The 24,069-nt window shown below is 39.6% G+C and overlaps 1 protein-coding gene across 4 annotated transcripts in view; it reads right to left on the bottom strand.

Moving 5' to 3' along the window:
- Positions 1-24,069, bottom strand: part of nmo (serine/threonine-protein kinase nemo) — a 288,733-nt gene that overhangs the window by 256,784 nt on the left and 7,880 nt on the right. For all 4 annotated transcript variants that reach the window (XM_065237560.1, XM_065237559.1, XM_065237562.1 and 1 more), the window contains exon 2: positions 14,383-15,267. In XM_065237560.1, the coding sequence (XP_065093632.1) occupies positions 14,383-14,588 (206 nt within the window). In that variant the 5' untranslated portion in view covers positions 14,589-15,267. The remainder of the gene's footprint in view (positions 1-14,382; positions 15,268-24,069) is intronic.

Genomic DNA, 24,069 nt, shown 5'->3' with positions numbered 1-24,069 from the left:
CGTGGAATACCAGTGAGTAGGCGGTGAATGGTTGCATATCTGCGCTTTTGTTTGCAAGCCCCTAGCGCTGTGTGGCGACACTAGGAGTTGATGTAGAGTGCGCGTGGTGCTTACTTACGTCAAACGTTGACGAATCAACGCGCGCGCCCCTATCGACTGATTGGTGTTGATTACTTGCCTTGTTTCTGCGAACAGATGATATATGTATTATCTGTCGATCGACTTTCGGGCGTTGATTGGAGACGAAATTATATGATACTGATTTCCGTAATAGGTCGGGGTGGTCATCTAATCACATACATTTGTCACTTAATTTAATGATCCAATCAAATATCTACATTGAACAGGTCACCCCTTGCTGTCAAAACCTTACTCTGGGGAATACTTCCAAAGATTCTAACAAATTATTGGTGAGGTTTCAAGAAATCCATTCTGTGCTAAAAAAAACGACTTCTCAAGCCTGCCATGCTTTCCATTCTACTTGAAATTCTGCAAATGGTTTCATCGATTCTTACCAACGCTGGGATTCAGAAGTGCTGTTCGGCTTCTCATGTGCAATAATTTTCATAAAAACTGCACCGGCAGCATATCGTTTAGAAAAATTAGACTTTCACTAAAGCGCACATCCATTCATCTTCAGTTTCCCAATGCAGCACCATTTTAAAAACACACCACATTCAACAGGAACCAAATCATCCGCCATAGTCGTCCACGAATATGACAGATCAGGCCAAGCGCAACCGTCGATGGATGGTCCTCCTGCCTTCAAATCGCTTTTGTTTGCTTTTGTTGAACCCCAACCAGACAAAGCATGCCCTTCGCCGTGCTGCGTCCTGTCTAAATGCAATGTTTTTGCTTTGCACCTCTCCAGACACATGAGACGGGAACATATAACAGCAATTCGACAAATTCTGGTCCTGATAGAACACGCAGTGTGGGTCAAAATTGAAACCTCTTCTTCTGAACCAACCAAGACCCACCACCCCCACTCATCCGAACCACATTATCCATCGGATCGATCCCTGGTCCCGACGAACACAGGATGCATGAAGAAAGGGTTCTTTATTGGCATTTCGTACGTCGAGGGTCGTTTTTTTTTTTCATTCGCTCGGTCGTTCTATCGTCGTCGGTCGGAGCATCAACTCTCTTTGTGTCTCGGTTCGTCTGTCCGTCCGTCGCTGTCCGTATGGCATTTTTGCTCCGTGCCTACCACCATCATCAGCACCAGGATAGCATCAGGAAAACCGGTCCCGGACAAAGAACAGCGCTCGTCGTCGGTCGTCGGAACGCATCATCGCGCATCCATGCTGCTGCTGGGATGGAAATGCTTGCTTCATATCCCCAGCGCAAGGGCTCGAGATTGTGTCTGGCGATGTCTGGTTGCCAGGGTTGTAGCGAGTTTAGAACTTACCATCCTGATTTTTGCAATGCTCTCGGCTAGGCAGACTTGAACCCTCTGCGGGTTAGTGGCGAGAACTGAGGTACCTCTTTTTCGCACACCCGCAAAAAGAGTATGCGGGACTCAAAGTGGCATTCCAGCTGCTGCCGTCGCCACTGCCGCGTCCGTGTTCATGTCACTGTAAGTGATGTTTGGGTCTGATTAGATTATTCACCGAGTGCGTTCTATACGACGTTACCTGCTACGAATGGATTGGTAGGAAAAGTTTCACTCCGAATGCGTGTTCTGTTAGCGCAAAGTGATGCACAGCACTTGCGATATCACAGGTTCCTTACACCATGGTGAGTGGTCGGCTACGGGCCGACTACGACAACAACGGACGATTTCATAGATTCTCCTGTCCTTCACTCACAGCAATTGCTTCCAGTAAATGATTAATGATTGCATTAATTATGGACCGTGGGCTGTGGGGGTGCGCTCATTGTAGCTCTCTCTCTGCCGTAACGCTTGATGCACGAGTGCCGATTTGTATGCCGCGATAGGTAATTACATTGATATTGCGCAGTGCTACTAGTTGTAATTTGAGTCAATTTTAAAAAGAGTTTGTTTTTTTTTTAATTTGGATGGATTTTTCTAAATGCAATGCCAAATCTCTTCCTAATTAGCCTATAGTTATTAAACACCACTTTCAACATTTCGCAAAAATACTGTCCAGAATTTCTTCAGCAATATTCTGGGAATCACTCTGCAAGTAGTCTAAACGTTTAGTTAATAAATCGAAATGCAGATGTGATGTACTTTACAATACATTATTTGTGTTTTGTTTACGCAAATTCTCACGGATCTAACCGGATTACTTAAAAATATTCCGAAAATTTACAATAATTGCAGGGCTGTTACAAGATTTTCTAAATTTGATCCGCGAAATCCGCGATTTCTCAAAAGAAATCCGCGACTTCAAGTACTAATCCGCGACAAAAATAAAAACTGTTTTTATTGAAGAAAAATAGCATTACAAGCTTATTGCTTATAGCATATTAGATTTTTGACTACTCTCAACTTAGTGTTCTTTGAAGTACTTTCACATTTTAACTGAGAGCTTTCTATGCCTGTACCATCCTGTGCCCAAAAAAAGTAGAGAAATTTTCGAACCCGAAAAATTAATAGACCGGACGGGAATCGAACTCAGTCGCCTCCAGCATGGACTAGCTTTGTAGCTGCACCTTTTGTAACTATTTAATTTTTTTAGTAGCATTGTATCATCTTCAGTTATTTAGGTATTGTTTAAATTCAGAGTAATTAGTGAAAGTAATAAAACACCCTTACATTATGAGATTCTATTGAATAATATCGGCATAGATTTGATGAAACAATTTTTTTTTTAAATTAAAGCATTTTCATTTGAAATGCAAATTTTCTTGAAAATTAACCTTTTTGTCTCTGGCGTATTTTACTGTCCTAAATGTTGTAGTTAATTTGGCTCTAGTTTTCTCAATTTTTTTCCAATTCAAACCAAACACCCTGCACATAATCGAGAAATTACCATACCAGATTCATAAGTCACACTTGTTGGTCACGTCGCGGTTGTGTATTTACACGAATATTCCTTGGGTTCTGTCCAATGGTGAGACATTTTCATATTTTTTTATTTATTTCTAATACGAACCTAGCACTTTTCAGTGTCAAATCATATTCGAATCGTATATATGTGACTTTGTGGATCATGTACGACTTATTACTATGTACCTATACCGGAAATTATAGGTTTTCCAAATCGTCCAGGGCATCAGTTGATTTGTTCTACTAGATCAACCAAGACTGCAATGTCTGTAGTATCGAAAAATGTACAATCAGATTTAAAGTGTCTATGTGGATCATGCATGATCTATTTCCGAGTAATCCAGATGTGGTAGGTTCTTCAAATCGTCCTGGAGTTCAGATAATTTGATCTACTAGATCAACCGAGATTGGGACAATGTCTTTAGTATCGAAATATTTCCAGACAGATGCACAGAGTCTATGTGGATCATGCATGAACTTTTGTCATGTTTACCAGATGTTTTAGGTTCTCCAAATCGTTCTGGAGTTCAGATGATTTATTCTACTAGATCAACCATGACTGGGATAAAGTCTGTAGTATCGAAATATGTCCAAAAATTTTCATAGTGTATATATGGATAATGTTTAATTATTTCCACGTTTACCAGATGAACTAGGTTCGCCAAATCGTCCTGCAGTTCAGATGATTTGTTTTACTAGATCAACAAAGACTAGGATAATATCCGTAGTATCGAAATATCGATTTGGAAATCCTAGAACATTTGGCATACACGAAAGTAGGTTGGCATGATCCACATACACACTGCAAATTTGTTTGGGCATATTTCGATACTACAGATATTGGATTAGTCTTGGCAGATCTAGTAGAAAAATAATCTGATCTCCAGAATGATTTCAGAACCTATAACATCTTGTATACGTAGCAATAGGTCGACTACAATCCACATAGACATTTTGAATCTGTTTGGACATATTTCGATACTACAGACATTATTGGAGTCTTGGTTGATGTAGTAGAACAAATCAACTGAACGATTCGTTTATGATTTGACAACGAAAATTGCTATGTTCATATTGGAAAAAAAGAGAATGTCTCACATTGGACAGACCTCAGGGAATTATAATCCGGGACGGAAATGTTACAATGAATTCCACAATTTTTGTGACAGCACATCAGTCCCTTCACGATTTTCGCGACATCATTTAATGTTTCCGCAATTTTCGCGATTGAAAGTTCAAATCCGCGACAAATCCGCGAAAATCGCGAAATCCGCGAAATTCGCGAAATCCGCGCCTGTTGTAACAGCCCTGTAATTGGAAAACTCTACATAGTGGCTTGAAAAGTCAGAATCATGATCTTCCGGAAATTTTTAAATCAGAAATTGCTGTACGCAGGATTTTTGCAGCTCTACAGGAGTCAGAGATGAACCAGTCGATGGCTGAAAGTCTCTTTGATAAAAAAAAGCGGAAGAAAAATCCCGCAGGGTGGCCACTGGATTTAATTTTTTTCCCGCCTATCTGTTTTCTGTACTGATTCCAGTGCTACCGACGCCAGGGAGACAGCTCCCACACCTGGACCCTATATATCAACCCACCAACTCATGGACCGGGGACCAACGGCTTTACTTTTCTTCCGAATGAAGGCGTGATCAGAGATGTTATGCCTCAGAACATCCTGGTGACGCCGACTGGGATTGAACCCAGGCCTGCTGGGGTGAGAGGTAATCACGCTTACCACTACATCACCGGTGCCGCTAAGCTTAGGAATTGTTCAGGATTTTCACTGAAATCATTTAAAAAAAAATCTTGGACGATTTTGGACCCGGCAAATTTCCGGAACTCTGATATTGATTTTAGATATCAGAGTTCTATTTATGATCGTGTCATCTAAAATTGCACCCAAATTTAATGCAACTTGTTTAAAAGAATCACAAAAAAATTAAAGAAAAATGAGGTGGTATTCAAAATACTGACCCATCTAGCATGAGGGAGAAATCAATAAATGGAAATCGCGTTAGAAAAGAATAGTATGCATCGCACTTTAAAAAGAACTGGATGTATCGGAGAAGTATTAATATAACATAGTTTAAATAAAATAGGTATTAAAATAAATTTTAAAGCTCCAATCAAATAACCGGTTACTACCAGGTTTTTCCAAGTGTTTTAGATTCCTGGCTAATTCCCACTTTAGTGCCCGCCCTGAATTTAGCAAATGTGGATGTCTGAGCCATCCTGATAATTACTTGGGTACCCTTTGCAGGATTTGCTTGAAATTTTCTCAGGAATTTAATTAGAACCATCAAACAATTTAATAGCCTTGGAATTATCTTCGAAATTGCCTTGAAACTCCCCTTAGAACCCTTTTGGAACACTCCTTAGAATTCCTTTGGAATTAACCTTAGAATGGCCACTAAATTTTCTTCATTGTTTTAATCAGTGGCGTCGTCTTAAGGGGGTAGTCCACTCTGGAAATTTCAAAAAACCTTTTTTTTTGGCTTAAAAAATACTTTGGAATGTCTACTTTGACATAGACTTGACCGCAAGTCCGCAAGTGACATCGTTCCAAAGTTATAGGCCGATTAGTGGACTCGTGTCCAGACGCTCCAAGCGCGCTCAGGTGAGCGCTCGGAGTACCCGCCCGTTACCGACGAAACGGCGTGTCTTAGTAGTTCCAACTGCTACAGCGATTATCTCTAAACGATGTTTTCAAAATTGGCGGGCGCTGTATTTTAGAAACGGCTCATTCGATTTAAACGGCGATTGAATTTTCGAGTTAAGTACCTTTTTTCTGGTCTTGTACGTAGCCGATTTTCAAAAGAATCAAAAATGGATTTTTGGTGCAAGCTTTTATCTCCAATTTTAGGGTACAAAAACGGACTGTTTTTTTCAAAACGTCGCCAAATTTTTATTTTTCAACCAAATCAAAATTCGTTGTTCCAGCTCCAGTGGTGTGACCACCAAACGTCCCGCCCCACGACGACTCAGACGGGAGGTCTCCTGGGGAACCTGGTGCAGCGGCTACAGGAGACATCCAATCGCGCCAAAAAAAATCTCAATTAAAGAGGACATTTCAATTGACAAAACCCTGCATTCCTTTTTTTGAGTTGATCGTTATTTACCCTCAAAAAAATCGTGAAAATGACCTATTTTTCATGCCGCCAGAGTGGACTACCCCCTTAACCTCAATCTACCTGTGCACCAACTCTCAAAACATAAACAATTATCACAATATTGCTTGCAATGGATAGATATCGAGTTAACTAGAAGATTAAGTGTATTTTTCAATCGATTCGAGTATGAATATGGCATTAAATCTGTTTTTGAAAGTTGGTGCACAGGTAAAAAGTGAGGTTACGCGACGCCACTGGTTTCAATTGAATTCACCTTAGATGTTATTTGGATTAGATTTTACTCAGATAGGATTGGATTTTTCCATAGAAAGCACTAAGAGTTCTCATCACAGTTCACATGAATTTATCCTCAAAATTACCATGGAAATCAAGTTTGAACTCCATATTTTTTCCCCAGAACTCCTTTAGATTGCTTTTAAATCCTCTTTAGAATTTATCTGGAACACTGCTTAAAATTTTCTTGAAGCTATCCTTAAAATTCTGGAAGTATTCAGCCATCATTCCTATGAAATTACGCTCTGAAAGCCAAAATGACAGGTTTTATGTGCCATACACATACTTTACCTTCCCTTTTTGCATCTTACATAGGGGAAAAGTTGGCTTCGGCAATACCTTAACCTATTATCGTCAGGGGGGTAAACAAAGTCCTAGAGCACTCAAATTTGGCCAATAGTTGCTCTGAAACACAATAAACATACCAAAATTGAGCTCTCAAGGACGTTGTTTACCCCCCTGACGATAATAGGTTAAGGTATTGCCGAAGCCAACTTTTCCCCTATAAAAATTATTATTATTTTAAAGGGGAAATGGCTCTAATGTGGCCTATGGATCTAATATTGGGCCCATCGCTAAAAATCTGCTATTTATCAATTGCATCTAGGTGAGCGCGTCATTGGGACGGTACTAATGGATATTTTTGGTTGCTATTGAAAATTTAGTCGATTGCTGAATTTATGTATGGGCCCAAATTAGGGACACTTAGGCCGACATAACATACATTTCCCCTATATTATTATATAAAAATTATTTTATTATTTCACAATTTCAAAAAGTAGCACTTTAGCTGTAATGAGCGTTTGCAATCCTGCTTGAAACGATCGTCAGAATGTGCGTTGAATTTTCGCCAGTAATGCTTTAAATTTTCTACAGATTTTTTTAGAAATCTCTTGAGGATTCCTTTGGCATCCTACTCAGAACTACCTTTGAGTTCTCCTTAGAGCTCACTAAAAGTTCCCGAGTAGATGAGAATATCAAATCAATAGCAATCTACTGGTAAAAATGGGGAACAGAACATCATTTCATAGATGCTATTAGTTTGATTGATATTAGAGGTAAAATATCAAAAATAATATTAAAAAAATCGATGAGACCATAACTGAGTAATAGAAAGCCAGTTGTTGGCATAATTCCGGGTGGCTCTCCAACGGGCACACCGTTTGGGATACCAGAACCTCTCGATATGCCAGCCCCTTTAGGTACACCCAGTTAAACAGTCACCCCTTAATCTCCCCATCTGACGAATTAACAATGCCCCCGAGACGCACCGTAGAAAGTATGATGGAAGCCCCCGATCGCCCCAACACAGTCCCACCTACCGCCGCCTTCGTTCAACATAATCGTCTCGGCCCTGTAGTTTGTCGGTGGAAAGGGGACCCCCACCATGCTTGCATAGGCAAGTACCTCTGTGATTTAAGTTTATCGTTGCGTGATGAGTTCTCCCATACTCAGGTTATTCTGACCCCGGTCCAAAGCGATTTTTCGGTGACGCCCTCTGAAAATCTATTGAGCCAAACTACTTCTCTACCAGGATGCACCGTAGAAAGCATTTTGGGAGTCCCCAGTTCCTCTAAATCTGTCGCGCCTATTGCAGCCAGCGTTCATCCAAGTCGTCTTGGCCCTGAGTTTAGATGTGGATTGAGGGTCTCCCAGCTTGCTATATTAGGCAAGTACACACTTAATAGCGAACTTTCACTGCCTGATGATGATCATAATTCCAGTGCATTAAACTCACCTCAAACATCTGCCAGTCGGCAACATGGAGCCATCACAGTCAACTGCACTCCGGGACGCATTCTTGCCGTCTGCCCTGAGGAAGCCCCCATTCCGCTCATCGCAGGCGAGCCCCTCCTGCCAGCGACCAGCAGTCGTCCCGGCCCTGCGTTTGAGATGGGAGAAGGGGTCTTCCACATTCCTGTTATTGGCAAGTATGATCAACCGACAAATATATTATCGCCTGAAAGTATCTTGGTTTCCAGCGGCCTTACTCGAACATCCTTCCTCCGTCAAGTGACATCTACCAGCTCCCAAATGCAACTACACGCTGAACCTTCCATTGTTCCCGAACAGCGGAGGTCGGACATAACGATTTACTATCAGAACGTTGGCGGTATGAACGGCCCCGGGGAAGATTATCATCTGGCCGTCATGGATCACTGTTACGACATTTTAGTTTTGACCGAAATATGGCTCAATTATCGAACCATTTCAAACTATGTCTTTGGTGCTGCCTACGAAATATTTCGCTGCGATCCAAACACGAATTATAGTAGGAAAACTACTGGGGGAGGCGTCCTTATCGCAGTTAATTCCAAGCTGAAAGCAAAAGTTATCGAGGACGATTCCTGGAACACGGTTGAACAAGTGTGGGTGGCTATTCAACTTGGTGATCGTCAATTTCTTCTCTGTGCAGTGTACAGCCCTCCAGATCGAACCCGTGACTTGGAGCTTATTGACGCACATTATCGACCCGTCTTGGCCGTTTCCGACAAAGTTATTGTTCTTGGCGATTTTAACCTACCGGACATTGCATGGACTCCAACCCATAGTGGTTTCTTTGTCCTGATCACGAGCGTTTATCTTTCCACGTAGGAACTCTCCAGCTCCTGGACAGTTATAGTACCGCAATTCTGTCACAAATCAATGGCCTGTTGAATGAAAACAACCGCAACCTGGATCTCTGCTTTGTGAGGGCTCGTGATACAGACAACTCCTTTCCTCTCCACGGCACCCGAACCTTTAGTCAAGGAAGTGCATCATGACCCTGTTATCCTGATCGAAAATAATATTGTCCATGATTTCACCAGCATTCCAAACACTGTGTCATATGACTTCCGTAGAGCTGACCATCGCAGTATTGTCCATGTGCTGTCTAACCTAGATTGGGAGTATATTCTAGATCCTGTAGACGTCAACATTGTTGCACGAACCTTTTCTCACGTCTTGTCATATGTCATTGACAAACACGTTTCCAAAAAGATCATCCATATCGACTCTCGCGTCCCGTGGATGACAAAAGATCTTCGCTCGTTGAAAAGAACTAAGAAGGCTGCTCTCAGAAGATTTACTAAACTCCGCACACTGCCGCTGAAATGCTACTATGTCAGACTCAACCACGAGTATAAGCGGTTAAATCGTCTCTGTTTTCAACGCTACACGCAAACCAAAAAAAATATTACGATTAATTTTAGTTTCATTTCCTATCATCCTCTGTTCATGAACATCGCAGCGAATGTTAGAAGTTGACCTTGCAGACGATGTAATGAATTTTAATCTTTTTTTTATTCCGTGTTCTGTATATGCTTTCACCTACACACGCAAGCATTTACCTTGATTGTTATGTATAACATGGTAGAACGACGCACACACTTGCCTCGATTCTCTCCAGCAGAAAAGCAAACAAAGTCGAGTATGCGAGGAAATGAGCCCTCTTGTTTGCTTTAAGCCTATCCATATCCCGAAGCATGAAAAGAGCAGTGGAGAAAGCACAGGTCTGATAATCGCAACGTTAGTGGTTCGAGTTCCCCCAGTCGCCACTTTTTTGACATGATTAATTTCACTCACTAATACACTTCACATTTTTTTCTCCATTTTCTTGCATTGGGCTGCAGCTCGGTATATTGTATCCTCGGTTCATGCGGTCTCCACTTACATCTTCTGATGATGAATCCCACATAATTGTAAGCAAACCTTACATCCCCCGGTTGGGTGTATCAAAGGAGGATTCAACGGCGGCTGAAATCACACCCGAAATCCTTCTGGAACTTCGTAAATGAGCAACGCAGGGAAGTCGGCTTACCCTCTTCCATGATTTTTAATGGTGAAACTGCTGGCAATCAACAAGACATTTGCAACCTGTTCTCAGCCAAATTTGCTAGTGTGTTTGAAGACGAGCAACTTTCCGCTAATCTCATTACTTCCGCGACCATTAATGTTCCTTTGGTCAACCAAACGCTCATCTAAACCTAAGACTTCAGCTAAGGCTGGACCCAATGGTGTTCCGTCGATTATTCTTAAAAAGAACATCACTTATCTTTTAGATCCACTGCGCCGCACAACGTCTTACATCACAGACAGTTTGATTGCTCGGACCCAAACGGACGTTATCTACACAGATCTTACGGCAGCCTTCGATAAGCTGAACCACGAAATTGCGATCGCTAAGCTTGATAGGCTAGGGATCGGTGGAAATTTTTTGAGAGGGTTTCGTTCATACCTCACGAAGCGCCAATTGACAGTAGCTTTGGGTACTTGTCGCTCAGCAAGCTTCTGCGCAAAGTCCGGTATACCTCAGGGTAGCCATCTAGGATCATTGGTATTTCTCCTTTACTTCGACGACGTTCGCCATGTTATCACAGGGCCACGATTATCGTTTGCAGATCAGATTGACATCTTTGCTGACTGGTGTAGTCTAAACCGACTGGTGGTCAACCCAGCTAAGTGTACAGTTATTACTTTCTCACGCAAGAAACAACCGATTATTTTCAACTACAAACTACTAGGCACGACTATCGAACGGGTGCATTGCGTGAAAGACTTGGGCGTTTTTCTAGACTCAAAGCTGACATACTCGCACCATATATCGTATGTCATCGACAAAGCGTCCAGAACTCTTGACTTTGTCTTCAAGATTACTAAGAACTTCACAGACATTTACTGCTTGAAATATCTCTATTGCTCTCTCGTACGATCTACGTTGGAATACTGCTCTGCAGTCTGGAGTCCGAACTACAATAATGGAGCCGAGCGAATTGAATCTGTGCAACGACGTTTTCTTCGCTTCGCGCTCCGTAATCTGCCTTGGAGATACCCACTTCGTCTTCCAAGCTACGAGAATCGCTGCCAATTGATCAATGTCGAGCCCTTACGTATCCGAAAAGATGTTTTCAGAGCCTTAACCGTCGCCGATACTCTGCAAGGAAGAATCGACTGCGAAGCAATTCTACAACAAGTGAACATTAATGTTCAACCTCGATCACTACGCAACAGTCTTATGCTGAGACTTCCACTTCTTCGAACTAGTTATAGCTTAGGGAGCGCTATTTACGGCTTGCAGCAAGTGTTCAATCGAGTAGCGTCGATGTTCGATTTCCACTTGACACGGAATATGCTTCCCCGAAGATTCTCTGCCTTTTTTGCTGCCCAACAGCTATGTGTAAAATTTAGGACTTATAAATTTTTAGTAACTTGACAATGCTTTCCTAGTTATTTTCGTTTGTAACTGTAGTAACTGTCGTATATGTAGTAGACTGATGCAAAATTTGACTTTTTCGCTCCACAGTGCTTAAATGGTTTCAAATCGGGTCGTGATTAGCCTCGTAAAGTTACAACTCATTTGGTTAGAAACAGACTTCGCACAAGCCATTTGAAGTTTACATGTAAATTACTATGGGAAATCTCAACTTTTTGTTCATTGCCTTCTAGTGTTTTTCCATATTGAGCTGCGAAATAGCTCAACAACCATTCTTATAGAAAATTTTCTCAGCTACAACTTTGCTGAAGATCGTTTCTATGTAAAACGAGACAGGAAAAAGTTATTAATTATTTAAGAGATTGGTAAACTTATGACATGATCAAGTAGCTGCTCTGTAGGCAACACTGTATTTTGCAGTGTGACATAGTAGTCATGATTTTTGTGTCCTATTCAACACCCCTGAAACACCAATGTTGCCTGCTGAGTAGTTGATTGAGCATAATCATAAGACATCAGCGCATTGAACCATTGATAACTTTCGATCCTTGCATTTAATCAAAAAGTGGCCTTGAGTAAAGTTGTAGCTGGGAAAAATTCCTACAAGTACAGTTGAAAGTTTTTGAAGCAGACCAATATGGTGAATTATTAGATAGACATGAACAAAAATCTTGGTTTTACCATAGTAATTCCCATACAAACTTCAAATGGTTTGTGCCATCTCAGTTTCTCACCAAATGGGTTCAAATTTTGAGAGGTTAGTCAGGATCCGGTTTGGAATAGTTTAAGTATTGTGGAGCGAAAATTTCAAATTTTGCATCACTCTAATATGTAGTCTGTATAATCTGTAATTTTTTTTTACAACACATCATTGGGGCTATTTCTAGTCTGTTGATGCGAACATAACAAATAAACAAATAAATAAACAAATGTTTGCCTTTGCCTTGGCTGGATTAGACTGGATTTATAGGGTATATATAGGAGGATTCAAACACTACGTTTTTTTCTGTCCACGTGGTCTATGAATTGCCCCTCAGTATTCTATGTGAATCCTCCTTTGAATATTTTTAAAATTTTATTCCCAAGGAATTCTCCTCAGAATTTATTTTAAATCAGCCTCCAACATGCTTATAAATGTTCATCAAAAGCATATTGATACCGACGTCCCTCAGGATTTGACTTGCTGTATAATGTTGTCTCCAGTTTTTTGATTAACTCAGAATTCATAAATCATAAGAAGAAAGAAGTGTTAGTTTGTTTACTAAAAAGAACTAAAACGATTGTATACGGCAAGTTTTGCTATAATCAACACTCCTTGTGTTTATTCGCGGAATTCACATCACTTGCGTAGGATATCAATTTGGCAAGGCATTTGTGACCAGCATCCACACAGGTCCAAATCTGTACAAATCCGCCCGTAAACTTTTTTGTCGTTTTCACTGTTTATGGCGAAATAGTGAACTTTTCATGAACATTAACGAAAAATATCTTACCAACAGTAGCGGACCGTGAGTTCCAGCAAACCTGTTATTATCCACCTTGGCCCGAGATGGGGCAGTATAGGTGGTACAGGGTACAGTACTCACGGTCAAAAAGTTTTTTTGAGTTTTTTGCCCTTAATGTTCAAGAAAAGTTCACTATTTTGCCATAAAAAATGCCAATTTGAATTTGGACAGGTTTGGACTTCTTTCATACGACGGGAAGGTACATGCTGGTCACAAATGCTTTACCAAATTGATTTCCAACTTCCCTGGGTGTAGAGCATGATTGCACTTGTCACATAATGCAAAGCTCTCAATTAACAACTGTGGAAGTGGTCAAAGAACGCTAAGTTGAAAGTCGGTGTAAAGTCCCAGTGGGGACCAAAAAAGAAGATCGATTTATGCTGGATAGATGTAAACCCTCAGCAACATCTTTCTGACTAAAAGCAAACGCATGAAATTTTCCATCTAATTTCATCAGAAATCCTTCAAAATTCCTCCGGTCGTTAAACAGTCTGCGTCATTGACAGCACTTTTCCGCTTACGCTGCAAACCCCATCCCGAAATCCATGCAATATCATCACACATCTACACAGTAAGTATGAACACCACAAATCGCGCCCCATTTCACCCAACAAAGAAACAGCAAATAGCACTTCCTCAAACAAACATACAAAGCCACAGTCGTCGTCGCGTTCCAATCGACGACCGACGCTGCACTGCTGCCGATGCAGCTGCCCCCACTCGCCGATACCGCCGACGATGCCTGTTTGCTGTTGATAGCTTAGTAGAACAGCTCAACAAGACAAGCAAAAAAAAACGGCGTCATCAGCAATAAAAGCACAAATTTCTCACGACCTCGGGTACTTATCAACAACTGTATGTACAGGCGTATAGACTGTAAAAACAAAATAAACAAACAATAACAGCAACAGAGTCATTCACGCCGTTCAGCGCCGTCGTCCGTCAACCCACCGCCATGTGTGTGCGATTTCTGCCGTTCTCCCGTTGTCGTCATTGCAATTTGCGAGCGGATCTTTCCACGATGACCGTGCCCCAGACTTCAACGAATACAAACAAAGGACTGTACTGGCCTACATTTTTGGGCAGGCGAAAGTCAAATTGAGTACGGTCTCAATTCTCGATTAAGAGCAACGGATTCATGACGGAATCCGGAGCAGAACAAAGAACGCCTCAATTAAGGACAAGACAACCGAGGTGTTATTGTTTTGATTCCGTTGCACATCTCGGCAACACGTGGACTCGGTTATCAGAAGAATAACTATTGCGACGGACGGAAGCAAAAACATGCATTCAAACTTATACACATACTGCATTACTTACCATACGACTCCGAAGGCTCCGTAGCCGATCGGCCGATCGGGCTGCACGTCCTGCGGAACGGCCGGTGGTTGATAGTAGGGTGCGGCCGCCGCCAGGATAGCTCCCTGTGGTCCGGCCGCACCAGCTGCTCCGCCCTGTACCAGCGACATCGAGACACTCATGGAAACCCCACGCGATTGCCTGGTCGGTCCACCGACTGCCGCCATTCACAATGCACACTAGCCACAGGAACACGAATCTAGTAGCTTGACATCAGCTGCGCCCGGGGACCTGGTTCAATGAGAGATCGCGCTCCGAGCAAACCCTCTTCCGACCAATGCCGTACAATTTCGCGACGCGTGAAATCACAATGACGAAAATAACAACACACTTTTTTTTTCCTTTTCAACAAACTTTGTCACTTGACTTTGAGACAAAAACAGCAACAATGATCTACCACCAACTACGGTGGGTGCACATTACACAATTGATACAATTAAATAATTACAAGCGAGTGCGGAGACGTCGGTGTGGCGGTAAGGGTCGAGCTCGCAGGGGGAGGGTGCCGGGGATCAGATCTCATGCACTTTAAATTGCTACTCGGTTAACTCATCACTGGCACGCACTAATGTGTAGTAGAGTATGGACTGTGCTTCCTTAATTCCACTACTTCTTTTTTTTCCTCTTCTTCTGCTTATTCGGGTTGCTTCCTCTTTATGACTTTGTGCAACAAAGGTTCACACCGTACTGCCGCCAATACTTTTCGTTCAAGTATTTCCTCCGGCAGCTTGCTTCTTGGTCGGTGATGGCTACAATACCGACGTATTGTAGATTGGATGAATTCAGATGGTGGTGGGTGGTGGTATCGTCAGGGTATTCCGGGAGTGCTTTCCTGGATGATGGATTCTGAAAAATGGAAAGTGAAAAATTTTGTGTTACAATTGTGAAATTTCAAAATTTCAAATGTTATAATAAAATTGTGTCTGATTATAACATTAAAACAAAAATAGGGCCCAACCAGTTGAGAATAATTGGCTCTTTACTACAGTGCAGTGTAACTGTCTAACTAGGCCATAAACACCGCAGTTGACTTACGAGGAACTGGGCTTCTGAAGTTGACCAAAGCTATGTCTGGAGTTGACCCATAAGACAGACTTCGCCTGTCTGGGCTTTAAAGTTGACTCATGGTTATTGCAATTTCCTTAGTTAAGAAACTGAAGTGCCCTAATCTCCAGTAGAATTCAATTGAATTGAATTGACTGTAGTCGGAGATCATTGCTGTTTGCGTACCTTTTGGTCGATGTTTTTCTTTTCTTAATTTTAGTGAATTTTAGCCATTTTAGTCCTTTTAGTGGATGAATAATGATAGAAAAAAAACAACAAAATGGCTTTGCTGACGCCAATACGAGTTTATACCCACAGTGATGGCCTTAAATAGATTGCCTTACAAACTACGACCTTAAAATACATGGAAAGTGGGGCAAGATGGCCACCGTAACTCGAATAAATTCTCACAATTTATATAAGAAAACAAATTCCTTCTATAATAATACAGAAGCTTCCAAGGGTTGACCTATAATCCTATGGTTGAAGAACAATCATACAAACTTGTTTAAATTCAATAAAAGTTCAAAAGAAAATTTAAGGGTAAGAATGGGCACGAAAAAAAGACTGTACTCAAAAAAAGTGATACACACAAAAATGGTCGCCAAAATTTCATTTTAAGTCGGGTTTTCTTCAAACTTTTAGGGAATAAACTACAACATTATGGTTAGGTTTCTATTTCATTGCTTTATTGGATCTCCGCTCCATAACCGAATGCCCGCACCTTGCCCTTGACACCATGTAATGTGACACCTTGTAAAATTAAAGTGCTGGAGGAAATATTCAAAGCAAGCTGTCTTAATAAAGCTGTCTTGTTGAGAGGAGCGTGGATTTTCTATTCGCGGCCGGTAACTTAGATGAAACAACAGCTGTTCTTAATAGAGCAAAAGTTTGTTTCTTTGAAAAACTCGAACAGCTGGTACAATTTGGATCTTTTGCGTCTTAAACAGAAAAGGGAGAAATGGTACAAAAAGTTTTGTAGATCAAATAATGGCAATCATTGGACTAGGTACACAATCGCGCGTAATAAGTATTCACAATCGATAAATAAAACTCGTTGTGATTATGTTCAAAGGATGATTGATCAGCATCAAAACAACAGCAGAGTTATGGAAAATTTTGCTTTATTAAAACCTAGTAATTGCAAACCGCGGTCCATTACTTTTAATGGCACATTAAAACAGTCAGCACAAGTAATTGCATCTAAGTTTAATGATTATTTTGTCGACCGTGTTTCATTGATTAATCAATCCATTGAATTGGTCGATGAACCTGACGAAATAAAACAGCCAGTTAATAGTAGTTGTAGATTTGAAGTTTTTCACCCAATTACATTAGATGAACTTATTACTGAGTTATTTGCTTTTCATTAGGAAAATCGGCTGGAGTAGATAGTGTTAATGCTAGAGTTATTCAAGATTGCTTTCATGTCATTGGCCAACCTCCGAGTCGAGTATTAGTACAAGACACTGAAGAAGTCTGCACATTGTAGACGAAATACGCGTATCTGTCAAAGATAAGCAAATAAAGTAGTGGAATTAAATGGAAAATACTAATCCTTCTCTCTCTCATTATTGCTGGAACGATTAAAGCCAAAGAGTTTCGTCCCATCAACATGTTGCACACATTAGAGAAAATCTTAGAACTTGTTGTTAAAGGCCAGCTGTTGGAGTATTTGAATAGCAACTCTTTGTTGATACCAGAACAATCAGGATATCGGGAAGGTCATTCTTGTGAAACTGCGTTGAGTTTGGTGTTAGCAAAGTGGAAAGACAACTTGGAGCGTAAAGATACGATTGTTGCTGTTTTTTTAAATCTGAAACGCGCTTTTGAAACAATTTCTAGACCCTTACTGTTAAGTACGATCAAGCGGTTTGGAATTACGAGTACTGCATATAAATGGTTTGAAAGCTATTTATCTGACAGAACTCAACGGACTGTTTTTAATGATTCTGTTTCCAGTCCCATGGGGAATATCCTTGGAGTGCCCCAGGGAAGTGTATTAGGGCCCCTGTTATTTATTATGTATATTAATGACTTGCGACGTGTTGTTCGGTTTTGCGACATTATTTTTTTGCAGATGATACTATGTTATTCATTGCAACTAAGGATTTAGAAGTTGCCGTCTCACACTTGAATAAAGATTTGCAGTATCTAAGTAGATGGTTGAAGTGTAAGCAGTTGAAATTGAATACAAGTAAAACTAAATTTATGGTAATTTCGCGGAATCGATTAAATGAGAACGTCTCTGTTGTAATTGATGATGAGACTATTGATCGCGTTCGGGAGATTAAATATCTTGGCGTGATTATTGATGACACACTTAAGTTCAACTCTCACATTGACAATGTCATCAAGAAAATTGCCAAGAAGTATGGAATTCTATGTCGATTGAAAAACGATTTAACTATTGCCAGTAAAATACAGCTATACAAATCAATCATCTCTCCTCATCTTGACTTTTGCTCTTCCATTTTATTTCTGGCCAATGCAACACAAATATCGAGATTACAGCGCATGCAGAATAAAACAATGCGTTTGATTTTGCGATGTAATAAATTCACTTCCTCGACTTTGATGCTAGACGCCTTGCAATGGTTGTCGGTGAAGCAAAGAATTGTATATTTGACTATGGTGTTCATTTTTAAAGTAGTTAACGGTTTGCTGTTTGACTAACGGTTTGATTATCATAGATATAATACTAGAAACGCGGATGAAATAAGAACACCACATTTCTTGACTTGTGCTTCACAGAATTCATTATTTTTTAAAGGAATAAATGTTTTCAATTCGATGCCTGGACAAATTAAACGCGCAACAACATTAGCAGAATTTAAGAGACATTGCATTTCACACGTTAAAACTGTCTTTTTAACGGTTATCCAGTGATTTTTTTTATGAATTGACAATTATGTATCTTGACGAAGTTATTTTTAACGGATTATTTTGTATGGATAGCTGTTATAACGACTTTTTAATAATTATTGTAGAACTGCAAAAACTATTTCTGTTCGCCACGAGGGTGATGATGGATTTTTAATATTTGATTTAATAGTAGATTAATTTAAAAAAAAGTAGTCTACAAAGGTTTGAGCCTCGCGCGCGTATTACGGATATAGAGGACTGAATTTAATATTTGAAAAATAAAATGCAATTTTGAAGCTTATTTGGAAGATACCTTGAGTTAGTAGTAAGTTTTTTGGCAAATGTTGGGGGTTCGTGAGCATTCCTGACATTGCTGAAAAGTATGATAGCACCAGATTGCGGGGTTGCTAGTGTAATAGGATGCTTTGTTTATTATTCATTAACTCTTGATCGCTTGTAATACTTATGAATATTTTAGGTGGACAAAAAGGCGAACTAAGACGTGGACGCCTAAGCTTTTTCACACTTATATCGCTGTGAAGCAACTGTAAACTCTAAAGGGAATTTATATCTGTAAATGTAATCAGATCGTTTTTTTTTTGGCTAACCTGGTTAAAATGTTTACATTTAATTATCTTACAGATAAATCGTCCAGCTCAAACCTTTGTAGGGGTAAGAGGTGGGACCATTAGCATCATTTACACCGTTTATAAGGTTTTGGGCAATGGTGGGGCCGACTTCTTTTGATACTTTTACCCACTGTTTCTTCAAAACCAGCTTGTTCTCCAACACCTTAGGTGTTTTACGAAGTCTTGCCTTCATGATGGCCCAAAACTTCTCCATCGTGAGACCGCAGGAAGGGTAGGAGGCGCTTCTGAAGGCACTCGTACCGGTAGATTTTCCCGTTGATGGTACCCTTCGTGATGCCGCACCCACAGATGGCTTGCCAAACCAAGAACTTTTTGGCGAATTCGTCCACCTTCTTCTTCCTTATTTGCTCAGAAACGGCCAAACCATGATGTGGAAACGTAAAATTCCTGCCCCTGCAACTGCTTTGTGACCGCCTTGATGTAAGTTTCGTCGTCTATCACGGCGCACCTCGGTTTCGTCAGCCACTCCCGGTACAGCTTCCTGGCGCGGGTTTTGACGACCGTGTTTTGTTTGTCGTTCCGGTTCGGTGACTTCCGGACCTTGTAGACGTGGATGCCGGAACGTTTCTTCGTTTTTTGGACAAACCAGATGGGAACATCCGCCTGCTTCGCCACATTGCGGATCGAAAAAAGACATGTAAAACAACGCGTAAAACGCAATTTCAATTTAAAACAAATCTTATAACCACTGAGCTACAGGGCTGTTACAAGATTTTTCCGCGACTTCAAATAGTAATCCGCGACAAAAAAAAAACTGTTTTCATTGCCTAAAAATACCATTTGTATACTACTACATGGCATATCAAGCTTATTGCTTATAGAATATTAGATTTTTGCCTACTCTCAACTTAGTGTTTTTTTTTAAGTGCTTTCACATTTTAATTGAGAGCTTTCTATGCCTGTACCATCCTATGCCCAGAGAAGTAGAGAAATTTTCGAACCCGACAAATTAATAGACCGGACGGGAATTGCATTCCGTCACATCCAGCATGGACTTGCTTTGTAGCTGCGCCTTTACCAACTAAGCTAAATGAGTATCGTTTGTAACATTTGAAAAAAATTAAAAATATAACATTGTATCATCTTTAGATATTTATGTTTAGTATAAATTCTGAGTAATTAGTGAACATAATAAAACATCCTTACATTATGAGATTCTATTGAATAATACCAGCCAAAATTTAATGAAATACTATTTAAAAAAAATATGCATTTTCATTTGAAATGCAAATTTTCTTGAAAGTTTAACTTTGCGTTTTTTGGCGTATTTTGCTGTCCTAAATTTTGTAGTTTAATTTGGCTCTAGTTTACTAAATTTTCGACCGATTCAAACCAAACACCCTGCACATAATTGAGAAATTACCAGAGTTTCATAAGTCACGCTTGTTGGTCACGTCGCGGTTGTGTATTTACACGGATATTCCTTGGGGTCTGTCCAAGGGTGAGACATTTTCATGATATTTATTTTATTTCTAATATGAACCAAGCACTTTTCGTTGTCAAATCATAACTGAATCGTATATATCTAGATAAACATTTCAAAAGGTCCTATATACATTGCTCGATTCTCTTCATTGACTTTCTCTTTCGTTAATAACTCAGCTGCAAAACCTTTCCCTGTTGTATTTGACGTTTTGGACAATAGATAAGAACCTCCTGTATCAAACTATGTGGTAGAATTAGCGAGAAATCTGTTTGCATAGCAGTGGTTATGAAAAGAGAGAGTCGATGAAGAGAATCGATCAAATCAGTTAGGACCATTTGAAATGTTCATCGAGATATGTGACTTTGTGGATCATGCACGACTTATTACTATGTATCCGGGAAATTATAGGTTTTCCAAATCGTCCAGAACATCAGTTGATTTGACTTCGAGTCGAGTATTAGTACAAGACACTGAAGAAGTCTGCACATTGTAGACGAAATACGCGTATCTGTCAAGGATAAGCAAATAAAGTAGTGGAATTAAATGGAAAATACTAATCCTTCTCTCTCTCATTATATTGTTCTACTAGATCAACCAAGGCTGCAATAATGTCTGTAGTATCGAAAAATGCCCAATCAGATTTATTTATTTATTCGACGTCAATCAAATGTAGACCAGTTTAATTTACAAAAACACTTAACATCTATTTTAATTTTCAATCTCTGACTAACCTCGAAAAGAAACGTTTTTTAAGAGCACTTTTGTTCATTATCAAATCAATTGTTTTATAATGTTTATTATAACAAGACATCATTCTATTTAAAGTTGCGTTCCTGGCATAGTTTGTTAATTAGTTGTGAATATAAAACATATTTATGTTTCTTAAGGAACGAGTGGGAGCATACAAATTTAGATTTTCTAAAATCTCTGTGGCATTCACTCTTTGTGCTACAACATCGTTTATAAAAGCTATCATTGCAAACTGCCTTCGCTTTTCAAGGGCATCCAAATTGATCAACATAAATCGAAACTCATAAGATGGCAAGGGTAAACTCGTCCAGCCTAACTTTCTTAGAGCAAATAATAGAAACTCTTTTTGAACTGATTCAATGCGGTTTATATGAGTATCTTGATATGGAGCCCATACTATACTACAGTACTCAAGGAGGGGCCTAACATATGCAACATATAATGTTTTGATTGTGTACGGATCATTGAAATGAAAGCTAAACCTTTTAATAAACCCTAGCATGTTGCTTGCCTTGTAGATAATGTTATTATAATGTTCAACAAAGCTTAATTTTGAATCTAGTATAACACCGAAATCTCTAACTTGATTGCACCTTTCAACTCTATTTTGTCCTATTGTTACATGTTCTTGTCTAATAATTTTCTTTCTTGTAAATGAAATGGAATGACATTTCTTCACATTAAGCTTTAATAAACTTTTTGAGCACCAAGTTTTTTTTTTCCTTTGGTTTGTTTTTTCCGTCGATCTTGTTTTCCGTGCTGAGCAACAATGCACAGTGGTCCAGAATGCATATTTAGGTGGAATGATATGTTTTGAGCCGGAAATTGAAACTTTAGACTTAAAGTTTCTTGTACAAAGTTGTTCCTTATATTAAGCCCTCATTTTTATGACAATTAATTCTAGGGTGGTTTCTATTATCATTAAAATCAAAAATCTAACTTATTTGTTTGAATAAATTAAGGTATACATTCTTCAGCAAAGTTATAGCTGAGCTAATTTCAAGCAACTTTGTAGAAAACAACTTTTTTGTATCTCTTAAATTGGCCGATTTAGAGCTATTTCTTGAATTAGAACCACCCTAACTCAATTCAAGAAAATAGCTCTAAATCGCCCAATTTAAGAGATACAAAAAATTTGTTTTCTACAAAGTTGCTTGAAATTAGCTCAGCTATAACTTTGCCGAAAAATGAACACCTTAATTTATTCAAACAAATAAGTTAGATTTTTATTTTAATGATAAAAGGAACCACCCTAGAATTTATTGTCATAAAAATGAGGGCATAACTAAAAGGAACAACTTTGTAGAAGAGACGGATTCGAGAGAAGAGTTGAACAGCCAGAACAATGGCTTTACTATCTCCTGCGTTACTGATTTCAAGAATACTGGTGGCAATCCATTTGGTCCTGCACCCTTTGATGCATCCAATGTATTTAGAGAATGTAAGATTTCGTTGAGGGTAACATTATTAACTACAATATCTCTCATTGACTCAGGAAGGTATGAGAAATACTGGTAATCCCGGTCCTGGTCATCATGACTTGTGTAAATATCCTGAATAAACTCAGCAAATAAGTTACTGATCTCGCTAGTCGTTTTTCCTGTTTTGTTGTCTAGGTAAATTTTCGAAAGATAATTATTTGACTTCTGTTTGTCTCTAACAAAGTTAAAAAATGATTTTGGGTCTGATTTAATGTTGTCTTCAACCTGAGTGTTATACCGTTCGTATGCGTTTTTTATTTCACAGTTCAAACGATCGCATATGTTCAAATAAATTGCGAGGTTACTATTATTTTGTTCTGTTTTAAAGGCTTTATGAGCCTTTTGTTTTCTATTTTTGAGATTGTTTATTTGCCTATTGTACCATGCTGGAGTTTTAGATTTCTTTGATTTTTTCCTTAGCTTTTTCGGTACTGTCGTCTCTAATATATCGTATACAATTTCACAGTGTCTATGTGGATCATTCATGATCTATTTCCGAGTAATCCAGATGTTAAAGGTTCTTCAAATCGTTTTTTTTTTTTTTTAATTATAGTCATTTTAACGCTCTTGGGTCATTTGTGACTTGTCCGGGGGTGAGATTTGAACTCGTGACTTTGGCGTGAGTGGTATGGATGCTAACCACTACGCTGAGGTCATCCCCTTCTTCAAATCGTCCTGGAGTTCAGATAATTTGATCTACTAGATCAACCGAGATAGGGACAAAGTCCTTAGTATGGAAATATTCCCAGACAGATGCACAGTGTCTATGTGGATCATGCATGAAAGCTTGAACTATTGTCATGTATACCAGATGTTTTAAGTTCTCCAAATCGTTCTGGACCTCATAGCCTAGTCAGTAAAGGCACGGTATTACCAAGCCGGAGGCGGCGGGTTCGATTCCCGGTCCGGTCGAGGGAATCTTTCGGGCTGAAAATTTTCTAGACATCCGTGGGCATAGAGTATCATTGTGCCTTGCCACACAATATACGAATTCATGCATTGGTATTGGCATCGAAAACTCTCAATTAATAACTGTGGAAGTGCATTTAGAACACTAAGTTGAGAGCACGCAATCAGCTGATATGCACTAATCAATAAGCTTGAAATGTGAATAAGAAGATGAAGAAATCACGAAGAGCTTTGAGTGGGTTGGTTTATTTCCTTTAAATTCCGTTATAATTGCTTATCTTTTGACAGATAGGCGAATTTCGTCTACTACTTGCAGACTTCATCAGTGCCAAGTACTCAACACCACTGAAGAATCCATCTTTTATCTATGAGTGTTTGTGCAACGTCATCTACATGTACAACTACCCTACCCACTGTAGCTACTATACAAACGAATACAAATAAACAATATATCAGTATCTAGAATGCCTCCGCCATGGCAGGGCGGTCAAGCAAACTGCGTGTTTTATTAATTTCATCTCCG

Source organism: Ochlerotatus camptorhynchus, unplaced genomic scaffold, assembly GCF_037179485.1.
Source record: "Ochlerotatus camptorhynchus isolate MF236.1 unplaced genomic scaffold, CSIRO-AGI_Acam_v1.1 ptg000631l, whole genome shotgun sequence".
Taxonomy (NCBI): domain Eukaryota; kingdom Metazoa; phylum Arthropoda; class Insecta; order Diptera; family Culicidae; genus Ochlerotatus; species Ochlerotatus camptorhynchus.
The sequence above is the reverse complement of the archived record's forward strand: the minus strand, read 5'-3'. Positions and strand labels throughout refer to the sequence as shown.